The sequence below is a fragment of the Geotrypetes seraphini genome, chromosome 10 (assembly GCF_902459505.1).
Source record: "Geotrypetes seraphini chromosome 10, aGeoSer1.1, whole genome shotgun sequence".
Taxonomy (NCBI): domain Eukaryota; kingdom Metazoa; phylum Chordata; class Amphibia; order Gymnophiona; family Dermophiidae; genus Geotrypetes; species Geotrypetes seraphini.
The window spans coordinates 140204574-140220194 of record NC_047093.1 but is presented as its reverse complement, the minus strand read 5'-3'; the positions used below and the strand labels follow the sequence as shown (position 1 = coordinate 140220194).

Genomic DNA, 15621 nt, shown 5'->3' with positions numbered 1-15621 from the left:
ACGTAAAATCCAGATGTCTCAATCCATCCTCCTTTTTCTGGAGCTGTATGTTAACCCTGTCTACACGGAAACTTCACGCCTGCAGTGTCTCCTTACTCAAACGCAGCACAGGGACTTTCGGCCTCTACAGAATGGAGCCACCTATTCGAGACAGAAACGCGCAGACGCAAACTGAGCTGGAAACCCTGAGATGTCAAAAGCCGAGAAAACATAGCAACAACAACAAAAACGTTTAATTTATAACATTTTTATCGAAGAAATCAGTAAATGTACAATAATATAATACAATAAAAGTCATTAAATTAAAATTAATCACATTAATTTCCATCAAATAGCTTTCATTTCTTCAAAATATATTTCCAAAATAACCATTATATCTCTCAATACCCTCCCCTAATTCCTACCCCCTTCCCTTTTCCCTATTCACCTCTCCCCCCCCCCCCCTAATGTTAGTTTACAACATTTTATTGAAGGAATCATACTAAACCCCCCAAACCCAATGAAAGTTGACAAAAATAAAGAATAATAAAAAATAAAGAAAGAACTGGAATTTTAGATAAACAGTCAGTGTAAATCATTAAGAATTAAACTTCTTGCCTTAGTTGAAAGATTCTGAATATGCGGATCCCAAATTACCATAAACATATGAATTTTCCTAGCTGAACTTCCCAAGTCTCAAATAACAATAGACGATGAAACTGATTCCTCCAATGCCAAAAACTAGGTGCTTCTTTTGATAACCAAAATTGCATAATACATTTATGTCCTATTATACACGCCTTTTGAAACAAGAGACATTTCTTTTTACAGAAACGTTTAAAAAGAGCTCCTTTACGCACCTGGGTTTATGTTTATTAAAATATTTGATAATGCTGCAAATACTAAAGCTCTAAGGGCCGGATTCTCAAAACCCGCCGTGCCTTTAAGAATGGTCGCTAATCCATTTCTAGCTGGTTTAGCGTGCCAGTAATTTACCTCCCGATTCTCAGAACGGTTCGCCGTGGCCTTTTCCGAGCTTCCTAGCAGCCTCCGACTCTGCCATGCAAATGTAGTACAAGGAGGTCATTAATATTAAAACGAGTACTCTGGGCGATTCTCCAAACGAAGCACCGGGTTTTAACGACCCAAAATCACTGACTGCTACTTATCACTTATATAGTACTGAAAGGCATACGTAGGGCTGTGCATTTTGACATTTATAGATGGTCTCTGCTTAGAAGAGCTTACAATCTAATTTGGACAGACAGACGTGATATGTAGATGTTGGGGATGCTGGTACTGTGAAAAGCACGTCTCTGGATGTGGCCTCCTGATAAAAATAAAAATAGCACAGACTATTCACATAAATTATAGTAATGGGCAAAAAAATTCAAAAGCACGTGTCTCTGGTGCCTGAATTAGAGGAGCATCTCGAGCACATATATTAAAGGCACGTCTTATGCGTGCGCTCGTTCAAAGTTGACGATTGACCCTGCCCTCCATCCAGTAGCACTGGCATGCCTATGATTGACATAATGATGTAGCATTTGCTGCTAGTTCTACGCCCCTTCTATCCACCCAGGCCTATGACATCTGTCCATAGAGCGCTACTATAAGGCACATGCGCACATTTGCACCTCTTTCCATGGACTATTCGCGTGTGCCAATTGCTAGCACCAATGACCGCTCTCATGGAAATTAGGCGGCCCTCCATGAGCCTCATTCGCTTGCGAGGTTCTTTGAGAATCGCTCTTTTCTGAATCGTTAGATTTACGGCCACTAGACTAGAGTGACCCGTCGGACTCTACCGGTGACTTTTGAGAATCCGGCCCTAAGTGGCTTGCAATCAAACAAGGCAAATCTAATACATGAAAGGAACGCCAGTTAAAATGGGAAAGAACCAATCAAACAAGAAGCAGTGACATGCTACGCTGAGAACGCCTGGCCCCGGCTGAACTAACATGGCAGGATTACAAATATATATATATATTTTTGCATAATATTGCTTGCCTTTACTGTTGTGTGTTTGATTAGGTCTTTCTTGTACATTGTGGGCAGTGGCGTAAATGGGGGGAGGGCAGACTGCCCCGGGTGCAGTCTTGGTGGGGGTGCTGGTTCCTGCTTGCTCTCCCACACCTGCACCCTCTCTTCACCACCCCCTTATACCTCTTTAAAATCTTCGCCAGCATGAGCAACTGCTCTAGCCTGCTGCTCATGCAGGCCTGACTCCCTCGGAAAACACTTCCGGGTCGCGGGGCCAGAAAGTGACGGAGGGAAAGCCAACACAAGCAGCAGGCTGGAGAACCTGCTCGCAACTGGCGAAGATTTAAAAAGGTACGGGGTGGGAAGGGAGGGTCTGAGTGTGGCGTGGCGGCACAGGAAGGACGGAGAGGAGTGCGCGGAGGTGCTGGCGCAGGAGCGGTGGGCAGAGAGGAGGGTGTAGGGGGTGCAGGGGGGAAGGAGCAGGGGGTGGAGAGGAAGGTGCCTCAGGTGCCTCTTACCCTCGCTGCGACACTGATTATGGGGTTCCTTTCTTTTTCAATTATGTTTTTTTGTTTTTTAATGTTAGCCGCTGAGAACTTTCATAAGCTTTGAATAAACATAATTTGAGAAAAAAAAAATGCTTTGAGTAATGATCTAAATTTAGGATAGGCCAATTCAGAACAAAGATAAGGGGAGGGGGGGAATCTATTTCAGAGGAAAGGAGACAAGAACATAGGCTTCAGAGCGAGTGGATTTGTAATGTGCTGTCTTAGGAGACAGAAGGACCAATCTATAAGACTCTGATGAACGTAAGATTCGGGAAGGTGTACATGGAATGGTGACAGAGGCCAAGTGCAGGGGCACACCTAAATGTAAGACCTTGAATGTTAAGCAAAGAATCTTAAGCTGACATTTATAAGGGACAGACAGCCAGTGAAGTCTAATTAAAAGTGATGTGATCATGTGATCGTAACATTTGGCCTTGCGTAGAAGTGTCCATATCCACATGTAAATGTCTACAGTACCCCCAAAGTGGGTGTGCAAAGATAGAAACAAGCCACTGAGAAGCTGATGTGATGTGAAGTGATGACGGTCAACTGCAGAAGGGAATATTTCCTGGAGGCGTCCCTGGAAAAATTAAAGCAAAAAAAAAAAGGCAACCATGAAGCTAGCTGAGTGCCACAATGCCAAAGAAAGAGAGAGCAATAAAGCAGGGACTGTGCATCAGGGCTGAGTGTTCCTGTAACAAGTCCTGACATGAGGCAGCAGGGATTGAGCAGGAGGACCGAGTTTTCCTGTAACACATCCTACTATGGGACAGCAAAATCTATGCAGGAGGATTGAGTGTTTCTATAGTACATCTTGCCATGAGATAGCAAAGACTCTGCAGGAGGACTGAGTGTTCTATTAATACATTTTGCCATGAGACAGCAAGGAATGTGCAGGAGTGCTAAATATTCCTGTAGCACATTCCACTACAAGACACAGAGACTGTGCAGGAAGACTGAGTATCATCGTAATATATCCTGCCATAAGACAGCAGAGACTGTGCAGGAGTACTGAGTGATCCCTAGATCTCTGATGTAAAAAAAAAAAATGTTCCTAGTCTGCTTCTGGAAGTGATTGGAGAGGCTGCCAATCCCTGTGGGATACTAGGACTCTTCCTGCCTCACCCTCCCTAAAACCTGAACATGTCCTCTGACAGGAATCATGTTGCCTGTGGCTCCCTCTGCTGGCCCTGAGATGGTAAAACATGCTTCCTTCGCATGTGGTGCTGGTTTCACACTCGCGTCTCTCCCTGGCATTTTTTTCTGCCTGCTCTCTTCCTTGGCAGACGTGGGCATTGCAGAAAGAGGGAACTGTTTCAGCCCTGCTGGTTCAGCCTCATTTCCTAATGATCCAGACATCTGCAGGTCCACGTGAGCTTGTGGGCTCCACGCCCAGGCAAGGCGGGAGGAGGAGGAGGAGGAGGATCGGCAGCGCCCACATGGCTGGTGAAGCATCTGAGGTCAACATCCCTGGCTGGCATCAGCTTGGCATAGATCCAGCTGCCAGGCCCAATTAAGCTGCTAATTAATGTTGGGAATGTTTTACAGAAGGCTGCCCTTGCTTCTCACCTTACTGAGTTCTTGCAGCTGTTTTGGTGGGCCCCAAGCCCATCTTGAGCACTGAGGTAGTAGAGGATAGTTATCTCATTATACACCCACCAAATAGGCTGATCCAGTCCTGGATTTTGCCACACAGCATGCTGGGAGTTGTAGTTCTAATTTTCATATGTAAAATAAATGAGAAAACATGGTCTGCGCTCTCCACCCCTTCCTGTGCTAGCAGTAGAGATAAGTGACCTGATGACTCCAAGTCATCAGGGACTTACTGAGCCAGGCCTGATTTTGCCCCACTGCATGTTGGAACTTGTAGTTCTGATTTTTTGAGAGGAAAACACAGTCTGCGCTCTCTATCCCTCTCTGCCCAGCTTACAGTAGCATTGGAGATAAACCGTTCATTGGCTCCAGGTCTTGAGGGGCAGGCTGAGGCAGGCCTGGTTTTGCCCCCTGCTGTGGCCTCTTTGGACTTGTCACTCCCAGACTCTGCTCCAGTCTTTGGTTTCCCTGCAAAGCTTCTTGCCAGGTCAGAAAGACTTTGTGATGGTCCTGGTTTATTTCAGCATAGCACCACCACCCCCTCCCCGACACACACACACATGGGATTGCAAACTGACTCCAGATTCACTCAACAGGGCTAATCCAGTCCAGGTTTTCCTCATCGCATGCAGGGAGTTGTAATCTTAATTTTTTTTTTTAAAGGAATAAAATGGAAATCAGAAGTACCAGTGCCTGCATGCACTAAAGTAAAACACAGAACTGAATCAACCCTATCAGGAGAATATGGAGCTAGTTGGCGTCCCTACACATAAGGTGCATTGTGGGATTCTTAGTCTCTGCTTCTGCTATTTTGAAATCAAAGGTGTTAGGTACCAGAGTGCAACAGGAGGGGGGTCATGCTAAATCCAGGACTGGCCTCAAATTTCGCTGCTTTGAACCAGGCCACTTGTCATCTTGACATTTCAGAGCTCTGGTCAAAGGCACAAAGTCCTGGAATGCAGCAGAAGGGCAGGTCTCCTTTGCTGTTACATACACAGATCACCAGGAAGTCCTTTATTATCACACACGGAGACTTATCGGAAAGTACAGGTGTCCTTTATTATCACACAGTGAATAAAGCAGGCCAAGCAGGTCTCCTTGACATAGACCCTTTCATAGGGTTACCATATGTAAGTAAAACATGGATGTCTCATACCATCCTTCTTTTTCCGGAGCCATATGGTAACCCTATGTTTCGGCCCATAATGAGACAATGCCCAGGGACCATGAGTGCACCCTCTGCCCATGAGTTCCAAACACAAATCAAATTCTTTCTTTGTAAAATATTTTGATTGCTTTAGAAAATGTAAAATTCACAAGCTGACTCCCCGCTGGGATGAGAGGGAGGTGTGTAGCTTGCCTACTGGAGCCCCCACACCCAACGCAAGGCCAGACGTGTCCTTGGAAATGTCACAACACTGGGTACTGGCACAGGACAAAGCCCGGGCTGACTCTCTCTCCTGGAAGAGACTTGCAGGGCTGCAGCAGGGTAGGGAAGGCAATGGGGGGGGGGGGGAGGGGGGCTCTGCTATTCGTCTTTTGAGAGACTGCCCCTTATCCAGAGCCCCAAATATTATATCTGAGAGGTTCATCGCTGAGGAAGATTTGGTGTGGATATTTGAAGAGGGGGACTCATCTAATATGCAGCATGGGGGGGTGCTCTGGCCAGTAGGGAGCCCTCTTTATGCTTTGAATGAAAAGTGCTATTTCTAAGATGGATGGAAGGAACATCTGGAATCAGCAGGTCAATAGACAGGATGAGGAAGGACAGTTGGGGGGGGGGTAGAGGATTGGACAGAGAAAGGTTCAGATCAGATGGTCTCTCTAGAGCTCTTTTTGGTGAGGGGAGGAGGTGTAGATGCTCTGTCTGTCCACACCATGGAGATCTTGGGATGCTACTGGTCATAGGATAGGGCTCCAACAGTCTCTAGTGGGAGGGAACACATGGGGTCTCTGCCCTTACAGGATGGAACTCTGAGGGGGTCACAGATAATTTGGGATCTCTTTTCAGCCTCTGAAATGCCTGGCAATAGAGTGGAGGTTAAGAGGTCTCTTTCTGAATTTTCTTTTGGCAGGAAACAGTTCTAACTGTCCTCTCTTAACAGTGTGAGGACCTGTGGTGACTCTCTTTAGAGAGCTGAGAGTCTCTCAGTTGCCAGACAGTGACCCTTTGGGCCCTATTGGTAGGTCAGGGCTCAGGCGAGGAAGTGCAGCAAGAGATGGGGGGGGGGGGAATCACCCAGAAAAACGCAGAGACTGGATGTGGCCCCAGATGCGCCAAAGTCCCTGAGGGCCCATCATGGAGAAATCTGTCTTATTCATCTCAGTAGGAAGACTGATACATCCTATTATTTCTCCCCCTCCCCCAAACCAAAATCCCAGGAGCTCCTCCAGCTGGAGACCACAAAGCATGGAACCACCTCAGAAACTCATCAGCGAGTCCACTCCGAAAGGTCGCCGGCCACATGCGTCTGCCTCCTTCCCCTCCAGAAATCCTTTAGCCTGCCGTCCTGGGTGATGTAGGATCCTCAACTGTAGGATGAGAAAGAGAAAAACCTGTGGTCAGTCTGTGCTGGACGGAGGTCCCTGAGCAAACCTATCCCATGGAATCCCGGGATATTGCCACAATTGCTCTTTCACTGTTAACATAACATAATTCCAGAATGCTGGAGCTGAGAATTCCAAAGGGAAACAAAGGAACTTGAAAAGAGAGATGGGGAGGGGAGGGAGGAAATAGCAAAACAGGATTCACAAGAACCTGGGATATGATTAGATTGCCACTTTATTCTAAACAAAAAAGTGAGGGGTAAAGCCTGGGATGGGCACAGAGGATCCTTAGCAGCATAAGCACTGGCAAGTTAGATGCAAAGCATTGATTAAAAAAAAGGCTAAACCAAGAATATGAAGAGAAAATTGCCACAGAGGCAACAATTCACAGTAACAGAATCTATGGGATTCTTAGATCTTGAAGAAGCAAAAGACGCACAAAACCATAGCGGAGAGACTGAATGAATTCTTTGCTTCGGCCTTTACAGCAGGAGATGTAAGAGATCTGCCTGACCCAGAAACTGTTTTCAAGGGTGATGATGAGGAGGAACTGAAAGTAATCCTGGCGAACCTGGAAGATGTACTGAGCCAATCAACAGATTAAAGAGCGTTAAATCACCTGGACCGGATGGCATTCACCCCAGGGTAATGAAAGAACTCAAACAAGAAATTGCTGACCTGCTGTTAGTGATCTATATATAACCTGTCGCTACATTCATCTTCTGTAGTACCTGAAGATTGGAGGGTGGCCAATGTTACACTGATTTTTAAAAAGGGTTCCAGGGTTGATCTGGGAAATTACAGACCGGTACATAGTCGTACATGGGAAAAGGTCCATTTTCAAAAAATATGTCCAACATTTTTTTTCCCCAAAAATCGTCTAACTGTACATCCAGCCGTCTGATTGTCCAGACCACTAAGTCGTCCATCTTTATACCCCATTTTTGTCCAAAAATTTATCCAAATAAAAAATGCCTAGAAAAAGACCTTTTGGACATGGGCGGGGTCAGCAAAGTGATGGACTGGACACCCAAACATTGCCCCAGAGTAATTGGGTACCTTACAAGGCACTGCTGTGAACTTCACAAAAAGGGGGCCACATACACATCTCACCACAACAACCTTATAGGTCATGTTGAGCCCCCCCAAAACACCCCCCAGAATCAACTAGACCCACCTGTCTACCACCCCAATAGCCCTTATGACTGCAGGTGCCACTTATATGGCAGTACATAAGGGTTAGGGGGGGTTTGGGGGTGCACATGTTTCGCCATGCATGATGTGGTTAGAGTGGCTTATGGGCCTGGGTCCTCCTCTCCATGGTTCACTAACCCATCCCCCCCATACCACTTAAGCCACCTCTGTGCAGCTCTACTAGGCTTTCCTATGCCAGGCTGCCAGGTGCTGATGTTCTGGAGGCAGATATGTAAAGTTGTTATTACAATTTTTATGACTGGGGGGGGGGGGTCAGTGATCACTGGGGGAGTGTGTAGGGGTCTGTACTTTGTCCCTACAGTGGTTATCTGGCCACTTTGGATAACTTCTTGTGACTTAGACCTGGTTTTAGATGGCCTAAGTCACAACATCCAAGTTTCGTCTAGGCAGTGTTGTAAAACATGGTTATACATGCAGTACGACTAAGATGGCCCATGTCCCGCCCAAATCCTGCCCTCACCACTCCTCCTAAAACACCCCTTTTAGCTCTGGGTGTGCTGCAGCACTGTGAAGGCCTAAGTCATTTATAGATACGTCTAAAACCCGGTTCGATTATTGGCACTTGGACGACTTGTCTCACTGATCGTCTATGTGCCGATTTAGGCCAGTTTTTAGACGTATTTACATTTCGATTATGAGCCCCACAGAATCAGCACGGGTTCATCCAAGGTAAATCTTGCCTCATCAATTTGCTTGACTTCTTTGAAGGTGTGAATAAACGTGGTTAAAGGTGAGACGGTTGATGTAGAGTATCTAGATTTTTAGAAAGCTTTGGATAAAGTTCCTCACGAGAAGCTCCAGGGAAAATTAAAGTGTCATGGGATAGGTGGCAAAATTCAGTTGTGGATTAGGAATTGTTTTATTGGACAGAAAACCGAGGGTAGGGTTAAATAGTCATTTTTCTCAAAGGAGAAGAGTAAACAGTGGAGTGCCACAGGGGTCTATACTGGGAATAGTGCTATTTAACTTATTTATAAATGATCTGGAAATTGGAACGATGAATGAGGTGGTTAAATTTGCAGATGACACTAAACTGTTCAAAGTTGCTAAAATGCATTCGGACTGAAAAACTGCAGGCGGACCTTAGGAAATTGGAAGACTGGGCATCCAAATGGTAGATGAAATTCAATGTGGACAAATGCAAAGTGGCGCACATTGGGAGGAATAACCCAAATCACAGTTACTGGATGCTAGGATCCACCTTAGGGGTCCGCGCTCAAGAAAAAGATCTGGGTGTCATCGTAAACAATATGCTGAAACCTTCTGCCCAATGTGCGGTGGCAGCTAAAAGAGCAAACAAGATGCTAGGAATTATTATAAAAGGGATGGTAAACAAGACTAACCCCTCCTTTTACTAAACTGTGATAGCGGTTATTACTGCAGGGAGCCGCGCTGAATGCTCCACGCTGCTCTTGACACTCATAGGAACTCTATGAGCGTCGGGAGCCATACGGAGCATTCAGCGTGGCTCTCTGCGCTAATAGCCGCTATCACGGTTTAGTGATAAGAGTGTTATAAAGCCTCTGTATCGCTCCATGGTGTGATCTCACCTTCAGTACTGCCCTCAATTCTGATTGCTGTATCTTAAAAAATACAGAGGCATATTTTCAAAGCACTGAGATACACAGAGTACCACAGGTTACTATGGTACTTTGTGTGTCTAAGTCAGGGGTAGGGAACTCCGGTCCTCGAGAGCCATATTCCAGTTGGGTTTTCAGGATTTCCCCAATGAATATGCATTGAAAGCAGTGCATGCAAATAGATCTGCCTGTTATCATTCCAGGCAGCTAGGCTGAACACATGGCTTGGAAAGCCCATACTTGAGGCCACTACGTACACGGACTTTAGAAAATCCCTGAAAACTCGACTATTTAACAAATTCTAAATTCCTATACCCAACTCTTCCTTGCCATGACCCTTCTACCTCGCCCCCTAAATCCAAGGCCCAAAACTAATTATACTTTCCACCTTGAATCTCATGTACTGACATAATGTATCTTTATTGTAACCCACCTGCACCCCATGTACTGACAAAACGTATCTTTATTGTAACCCATGTACTGACTAAATGTATCTTTATGGTGACCTACCTGTATCCCTTACACTGACAAAATGCACCTTGATAGTAAACCACTTGTATTGTAACCCACTTGCATCCCATGTACTGACAAAATATATCTTTACTGTAACCCACTTGTATCCCATGTACTGATTAAAGATATCTTTATTGTAAACCGTTTCTATCCCATGTACTGTCAAATGTATCTTTATTGTAAACCGTTTCGAACTTCACGGTATAGCGGTATATAAGAAATAAATTATTAAATTATTATTATCTCATGCATATTCATTGGGGGGAAATCCTGAAAATCCAACTGGAATACGGCTCTCGAGGACCGGAGTTCCCGACCCCTGTGCTGTAGAAATGATTAAAACATCCGCAGAATGCTCTGGATACTAAAGGGTTAAAGAGGGTAGGTGCTTGGACCCTTTAACTCATTGGACAATGGGTGACAGCCCCTTTCAAGAGAGAAGCCAATCAGAAGCAGGCTGGAGAAGTGAAGGGGTGGGCCTTAGAAGAAGGGTACTGGGTCCTTAAGGTGGTATTGCTCAGATCTCAAGTCCCTGTTCCCTAGAGCTGCTTTGAGGCATCCTCTGTGTTGTGGGAAGGTAGGGCTTCCTAAATTCACCCTAGTCGCAGGGGTAGGGAACTCCGGTCCTCGAGAGCCGTATTCCAGTCGGGTTTTCAGGATTTCCCCAATGAATATGCATTGAAAGCAGTGCATGCAAATAGATCTCATGCCCTACCCCTGGGACTCTAAGTGCTTTGAAAATTAGTTCCGTACTGGAATTATAAAAGGGTCAAAGAAGAGCGACCAAAATGATAAAGAGGATGGAACTCCTCTCAAATGAGGAAAGGCTAAAGAGGTTAAGGCTTTTCAACTTGGGAAAGAGATGGCTGAGAGAGGATATGATAGAAGTCTACAAAATCCTGAGTGCTGTAGAGAGCAGGTAAGAGTGAATCGGTTTTTTACTCTTTCAAAAATTACAGGGAAATACTTTTTTAAATAAATAGGAAGAAATATTTTTTCACTCAACAAATAGTTAAGCGCCAGGCACGTATTGCCAGAGGATGTGATAACAGCAGATAGCATAGCAGGTTTTAAAAAAGGTTTGGACAAATTCCTGGAGGAAAGTCCATAGTCTGCTTTGGAGACAAATAGTGGGGAAGTCAATGTTTACCCTGGGATCATTACTCCATTTCAACATGGATCTCGTTCTATTTTCAGCACCGAAACCTTATTGATACCTCTCCTTTCAAAAATTCAACAATTACAATGACAAAACAAATGTTCAATTTTGCTTCAATTCGATATATCTGCGGCATTTGATGTAGTAAATCACGACATTTTGCTTCATTTACTTTCAGACATTGGTCTCAATCAGGTTGTTCTTGATTGGTTTTCTACATTTCTACGGTCTCATTCTTATTTTGTTAACATTGAAGGTGATATTTCCAATTCCTGGCGGGCTCCTTGTGAGGTTCCCCAGGGTTCTCCACTTTCCCCAATTCTATTTAATCTTTATATGACTACATTGAATACTTATAAGTTGTCAACTTGGGAAACACTTTTCACCTATGCGGATGATATACTGATTGAGATTGACTCGGATATTTCCAATTTAGCTTTTTTTAAAAAATTAATCACATTTCAGTTATTTATTTTAATTCTTTATTTTTGTCAACTTTCATCCAGGGTGAGGGATTTCATTTAGGGGAAGATAGTGGGTAGGGGATGGAATTAAGGGGGGTGTAGATAAGATTGAATTAATTTATATGGAAATTAAATTTGAAAGAACGATTTAAATTTGTATGAAATATTATTGTAATTCTTATTGTATTGAATGTATTTTTGTATTATCCTATTGTACTGATTATTTGATTCTTTCAATAAAAATTGTTATACATTAAAAAAAAAAATTTAATCACTGTAAAGTGGTACCTTGGAATCCGAACTTAATCCGTTCCCGAACTCAGTTCGAGTTCCAAAACGTTTGAGTTCCAAGACAATTTTTCCCATTGAAAATAATAGAAATTGGATTAATCCGTTCGTTGGTCCCACAAACTCAGATTGACAGCACAATAGAATCACTTTGATCTTTTATTTTTTTTATTTTTTTACAGTCTAGCAATGAGATTTTGCTACTTTTACATGCCTGTAAAGGCAAGGGCCCCCAATTTTTTTGTTGTGTTTTGCTCTCTCAGATGGGGGAAGGGCAGAAATGAAACGGAGTAGGAAAATCTTGCAATGCGAAAAAGGAAGAGAAATAAGAAGCCCTCCCCTCCAAACAATTTGACAGATTTTCAGTCCAAGAGGTGGAATGAAGGTACAGCCCAAAAAAATAAGGATCGGACATCGGAAGTGCTTCAAAACAAACAGGGAGAACGGAGGGGTGGGTTAGAGATCGCCGGGGCGTTTGGGGGGGTTTCTAGAGACAGGAGGAGGAGGCATGGCGAGAAGGGGCTGGAGGAGCCCAATCGGCAGCTGCAGGGAGGGCCCCAGCCCCAACAGATCCAGTCTCCCTCACCACCCCACCTCCCACAAAACTTTTACCTTCCCCATCTTTCTGGCAGCATGGCTTACATAGGTGATCGGAGGGGTTGACTATTACCGGCGAATTAGCATCTGCAACTTTTTTTTTTTTTAAAGTTTGAAAGCTTTATTATAAATTAAAAATACAAGAGAAAATATACAATAATCCGGAAACAAATACAACCAGAAATCAGAAACCAGAACACATGATGAAAGAGTCTACCGCGTGGTATCTGCGTGGAGACAAATGAACCCAACCAAGAAACCAAGCACCAACCCCCCCACCCCTCTAAGCACTCGCATCTGCCACTTTTAATTTCTCCTTCGCCACCTGTAAAAACAGCACAGAGGAGCTGGCATTTCCCCTTGTGTACAGGTGATCGGGAGCTGCTGAGGAGTTTCGCGGAAAGGAAGCACCGAAATCTGCCGGTTCTCGCTCTGCTGTATTCTGGGTTCTCTCACAAGTTTGGATTCCAAGATAAAATTTACTAAAAAAAAAAAAAAAAAAGTTCGGATTCCAAGTTGTTCGTATTCCGAGGTACCACTGTATTTCTAAACTTCAAGCTTGGGCTATGTCTGTCCAGATGAAGCTAAAAGCGGCAAAAACTAAACTTTTGTGGTTAGGCCCAAAACTGGACTGCCTTCCTCCCATTCTATCTCTGGATTCTGGGGCCTCCCTGCAGATCGAGTTCTCCCCTAAGATATTGGGAGTTCTTTTTGAATCCTCTTACCTTTAAGGATCAAATAAATTCTCTGGTTAAAAAATGCCCTTCAGGCCTAACACCTGTGCAGTGGTCCCTGACTATTCCTATAATCTACTTCAACTCCTATCTGTACCCCTCAATCCCTTTATCCTCTAGGAACCTATCCAAACCTTCTTTGAAGCCCTGTAACGTGCTCTGGCCTATCACGGCCTCCGGAAGCGCGTTCCATGTGTCCACCACCCTCTGGGTAAAAAAGAACTTCCTAGTGTTTGTTCTACAGTTTACAAATGCTGAGGAAGGTTAGATCTCTCTTCCATCAACGACATTTTTCTGTTCTGGTTCAATCAATCATATTATCCCGGCTAGATTAACGCTATTTATTTCGGCATTACAAAGATCTGTCTCCAAAGATTACAATTGATTCAGAATACCGCTGCGAAGTTGATCTTTTGGAAAAAGCATATTTGACCATGTGACTCCTTTGCTTTTGAGCCTTCACTGGCTCCCGGTTCATAGACAACGGCGCGAAAGACAAAAGCGCGTGCCGCCGCGCCGCTCTAAATTACAGTTTTTAGGGGCTCCAACGGGGGGTTTTGTTGGGGAACCCCCCCAGTTTACTTAATAGACATCGCGCCGGCATTATGGGGGGTTTGGGGAGTTGTAACCCTCCACATTTTACTGTAAACTGAACTTTTTCCCTAAAAACAGGGAAAAAGTGAAGTTTTCAGTAAAACGTGGGGGGTTACAACCCCCCCACCCCCCACAACGCCCCCACAACGCGGCGCGATGTCTATTAAGTAAAGTGGGGGGTTCCCCCCCACGTTCCCCCGTCGGAGCGCTAAAAACAGTAACTTAGAGTGGTGCTGCAGCGCGCGCTGCGCTCAATTGTCTGGGCGCACCTTTGTCCCGGCGCGCTTTTGACCTGACACCCTGGCTCCCGGTTATTTTAGGATTCAATCTAAATGTGCATGCATCACTCCTCTTGTTCCTCTGCTATGGAACGTTTACAGATTTTTCCTATGCAAGAGGCATTCAACAATTCAAACTCTCCCTCCCTTCTAGAAAAGGGATGAAAGGAGTCAAGAACTTTAGCAATTCTTTGGTTTTCAAATTTTCTCAACTATGGAATGAACTCCCTCTAATTCTGAGAAGCCCTAGTTCTTTTCAATTCTTCCGCAAATCTTTTAAAAAACTTTTTTTATTTGCTAAACACTTTGAAAATTAACCCTTTGCAATTTCCTGTTGTTTTTCTCTTAGTATTCCTTTACAATTATTGTTAACTGAGTCAGAAACAAGAGGGCACTCAGAAAAGCTGAAAGGAGACAGATTCAAGACGAATGCTTGGAAGTACTTCTTCACTCAGAGGGTGGTGGACACCTGGAATGCACTTCCAGGAGAGGTGATAGGACAGAGTACAATAATGGGTTTCAAAAAGAGCTTGGATGACTTCTTGAAGGAGAAAGGGATTATAGGGTATAGACAGAGGGGTACTATACAAGGTACTTCAGGATTAGGGCATAAACAATTCAGGTGGTGGGAATTTAAAGGTCAAGGACCTGGAGGGATGCCGTGGGAGCGGGCTGCTGGGCGCAATGGACCCCTGGTCTGACCCAGCAGAGGCGATACTTATGTTTTTATTTTCTTAAGTCGAGCTTCCTTTGGTTGATGACCCGGTATATAATGCTAAGTTTTAGATTAGTTTAGTATGGAATGTTGCTACTATTTGGGTTTCTGCCTGGTACTTGGGACCTGGGTTGGCCACTGTTGAAAACAGGATACTAGGCTTGATGGACCTTCAGTCTGTCCCAGTATGGCAGCTCTTATGTTCTTATGTGAGCCAAGTTTAGGACAATGAAGCCATTGTAACATCACTGATAAGGTTGGCTCTTAGGCATTGGTGGAATGAGGCATTATGACATCATAATCACAGCTCTGGAATGTTGCTGCTCTTTGGGTTTCTGCCTGGTACTTGGGACCTGGGTTGGCCACTGTTCGAAACAAGGTACTGGGCTAAATGGATCTTTGATCTGCCCCAGTATGGCAGCTCTTATGTAAAGCCAAGTGTTGTGACATCACTGCTGAGGTTGGCTCTTAGGCATTGGTGGAATGAGGCATTATGACATCATAATCTCAGCTCTGGAATGTTGCTACTCGTTGGGTTTCTTCCTAGTACTTGGGACCTGGGTTGGCCACTGTTGAAAACAGGATACTAGGCTTGATGGACCTTCAGTCTGTCCCAGTATGGCAGCTCTTATGTTCTTATGTGAGCCAAGTTTAGGACAATGAAGCCATTGTAACATCACTGATAAGGTTGGCTCTTAGGCATTGGTGGAATGAGGCATTATGACATCATAATCACAGCTCTGGAATGTTGCTGCTCTTTGGGTTTCTGCCTGGTACTTGGGACCTGGGTTGGCCACTGTTCGAAACAGGGTACTGGGCTAAATGGATCTTTGA

The 15621-nt window shown here is 44.5% G+C and overlaps 1 protein-coding gene across 3 annotated transcripts in view; it reads right to left on the bottom strand.

Annotated features, from left to right (window-relative positions):
• Nucleotides 1-5143: 5143 nt before the first annotated feature.
• The window catches only part of CA11 (carbonic anhydrase 11), a 39724-nt gene continuing 29246 nt past the window's right edge, over nucleotides 5144-15621 (bottom strand). For 2 of the 3 annotated variants that reach the window (XM_033962091.1, XM_033962092.1), the window contains one exon: nucleotides 12760-12948. In XM_033962091.1, coding sequence (XP_033817982.1) covers nucleotides 12773-12948 — 176 coding nt within the window. In that variant the 3' untranslated portion in view covers nucleotides 12760-12772. Of the gene's footprint in view, nucleotides 6636-12759; nucleotides 12949-15621 lie in introns of those variants that run through there. The other variant, XM_033962093.1, reaches the window with a different exon arrangement.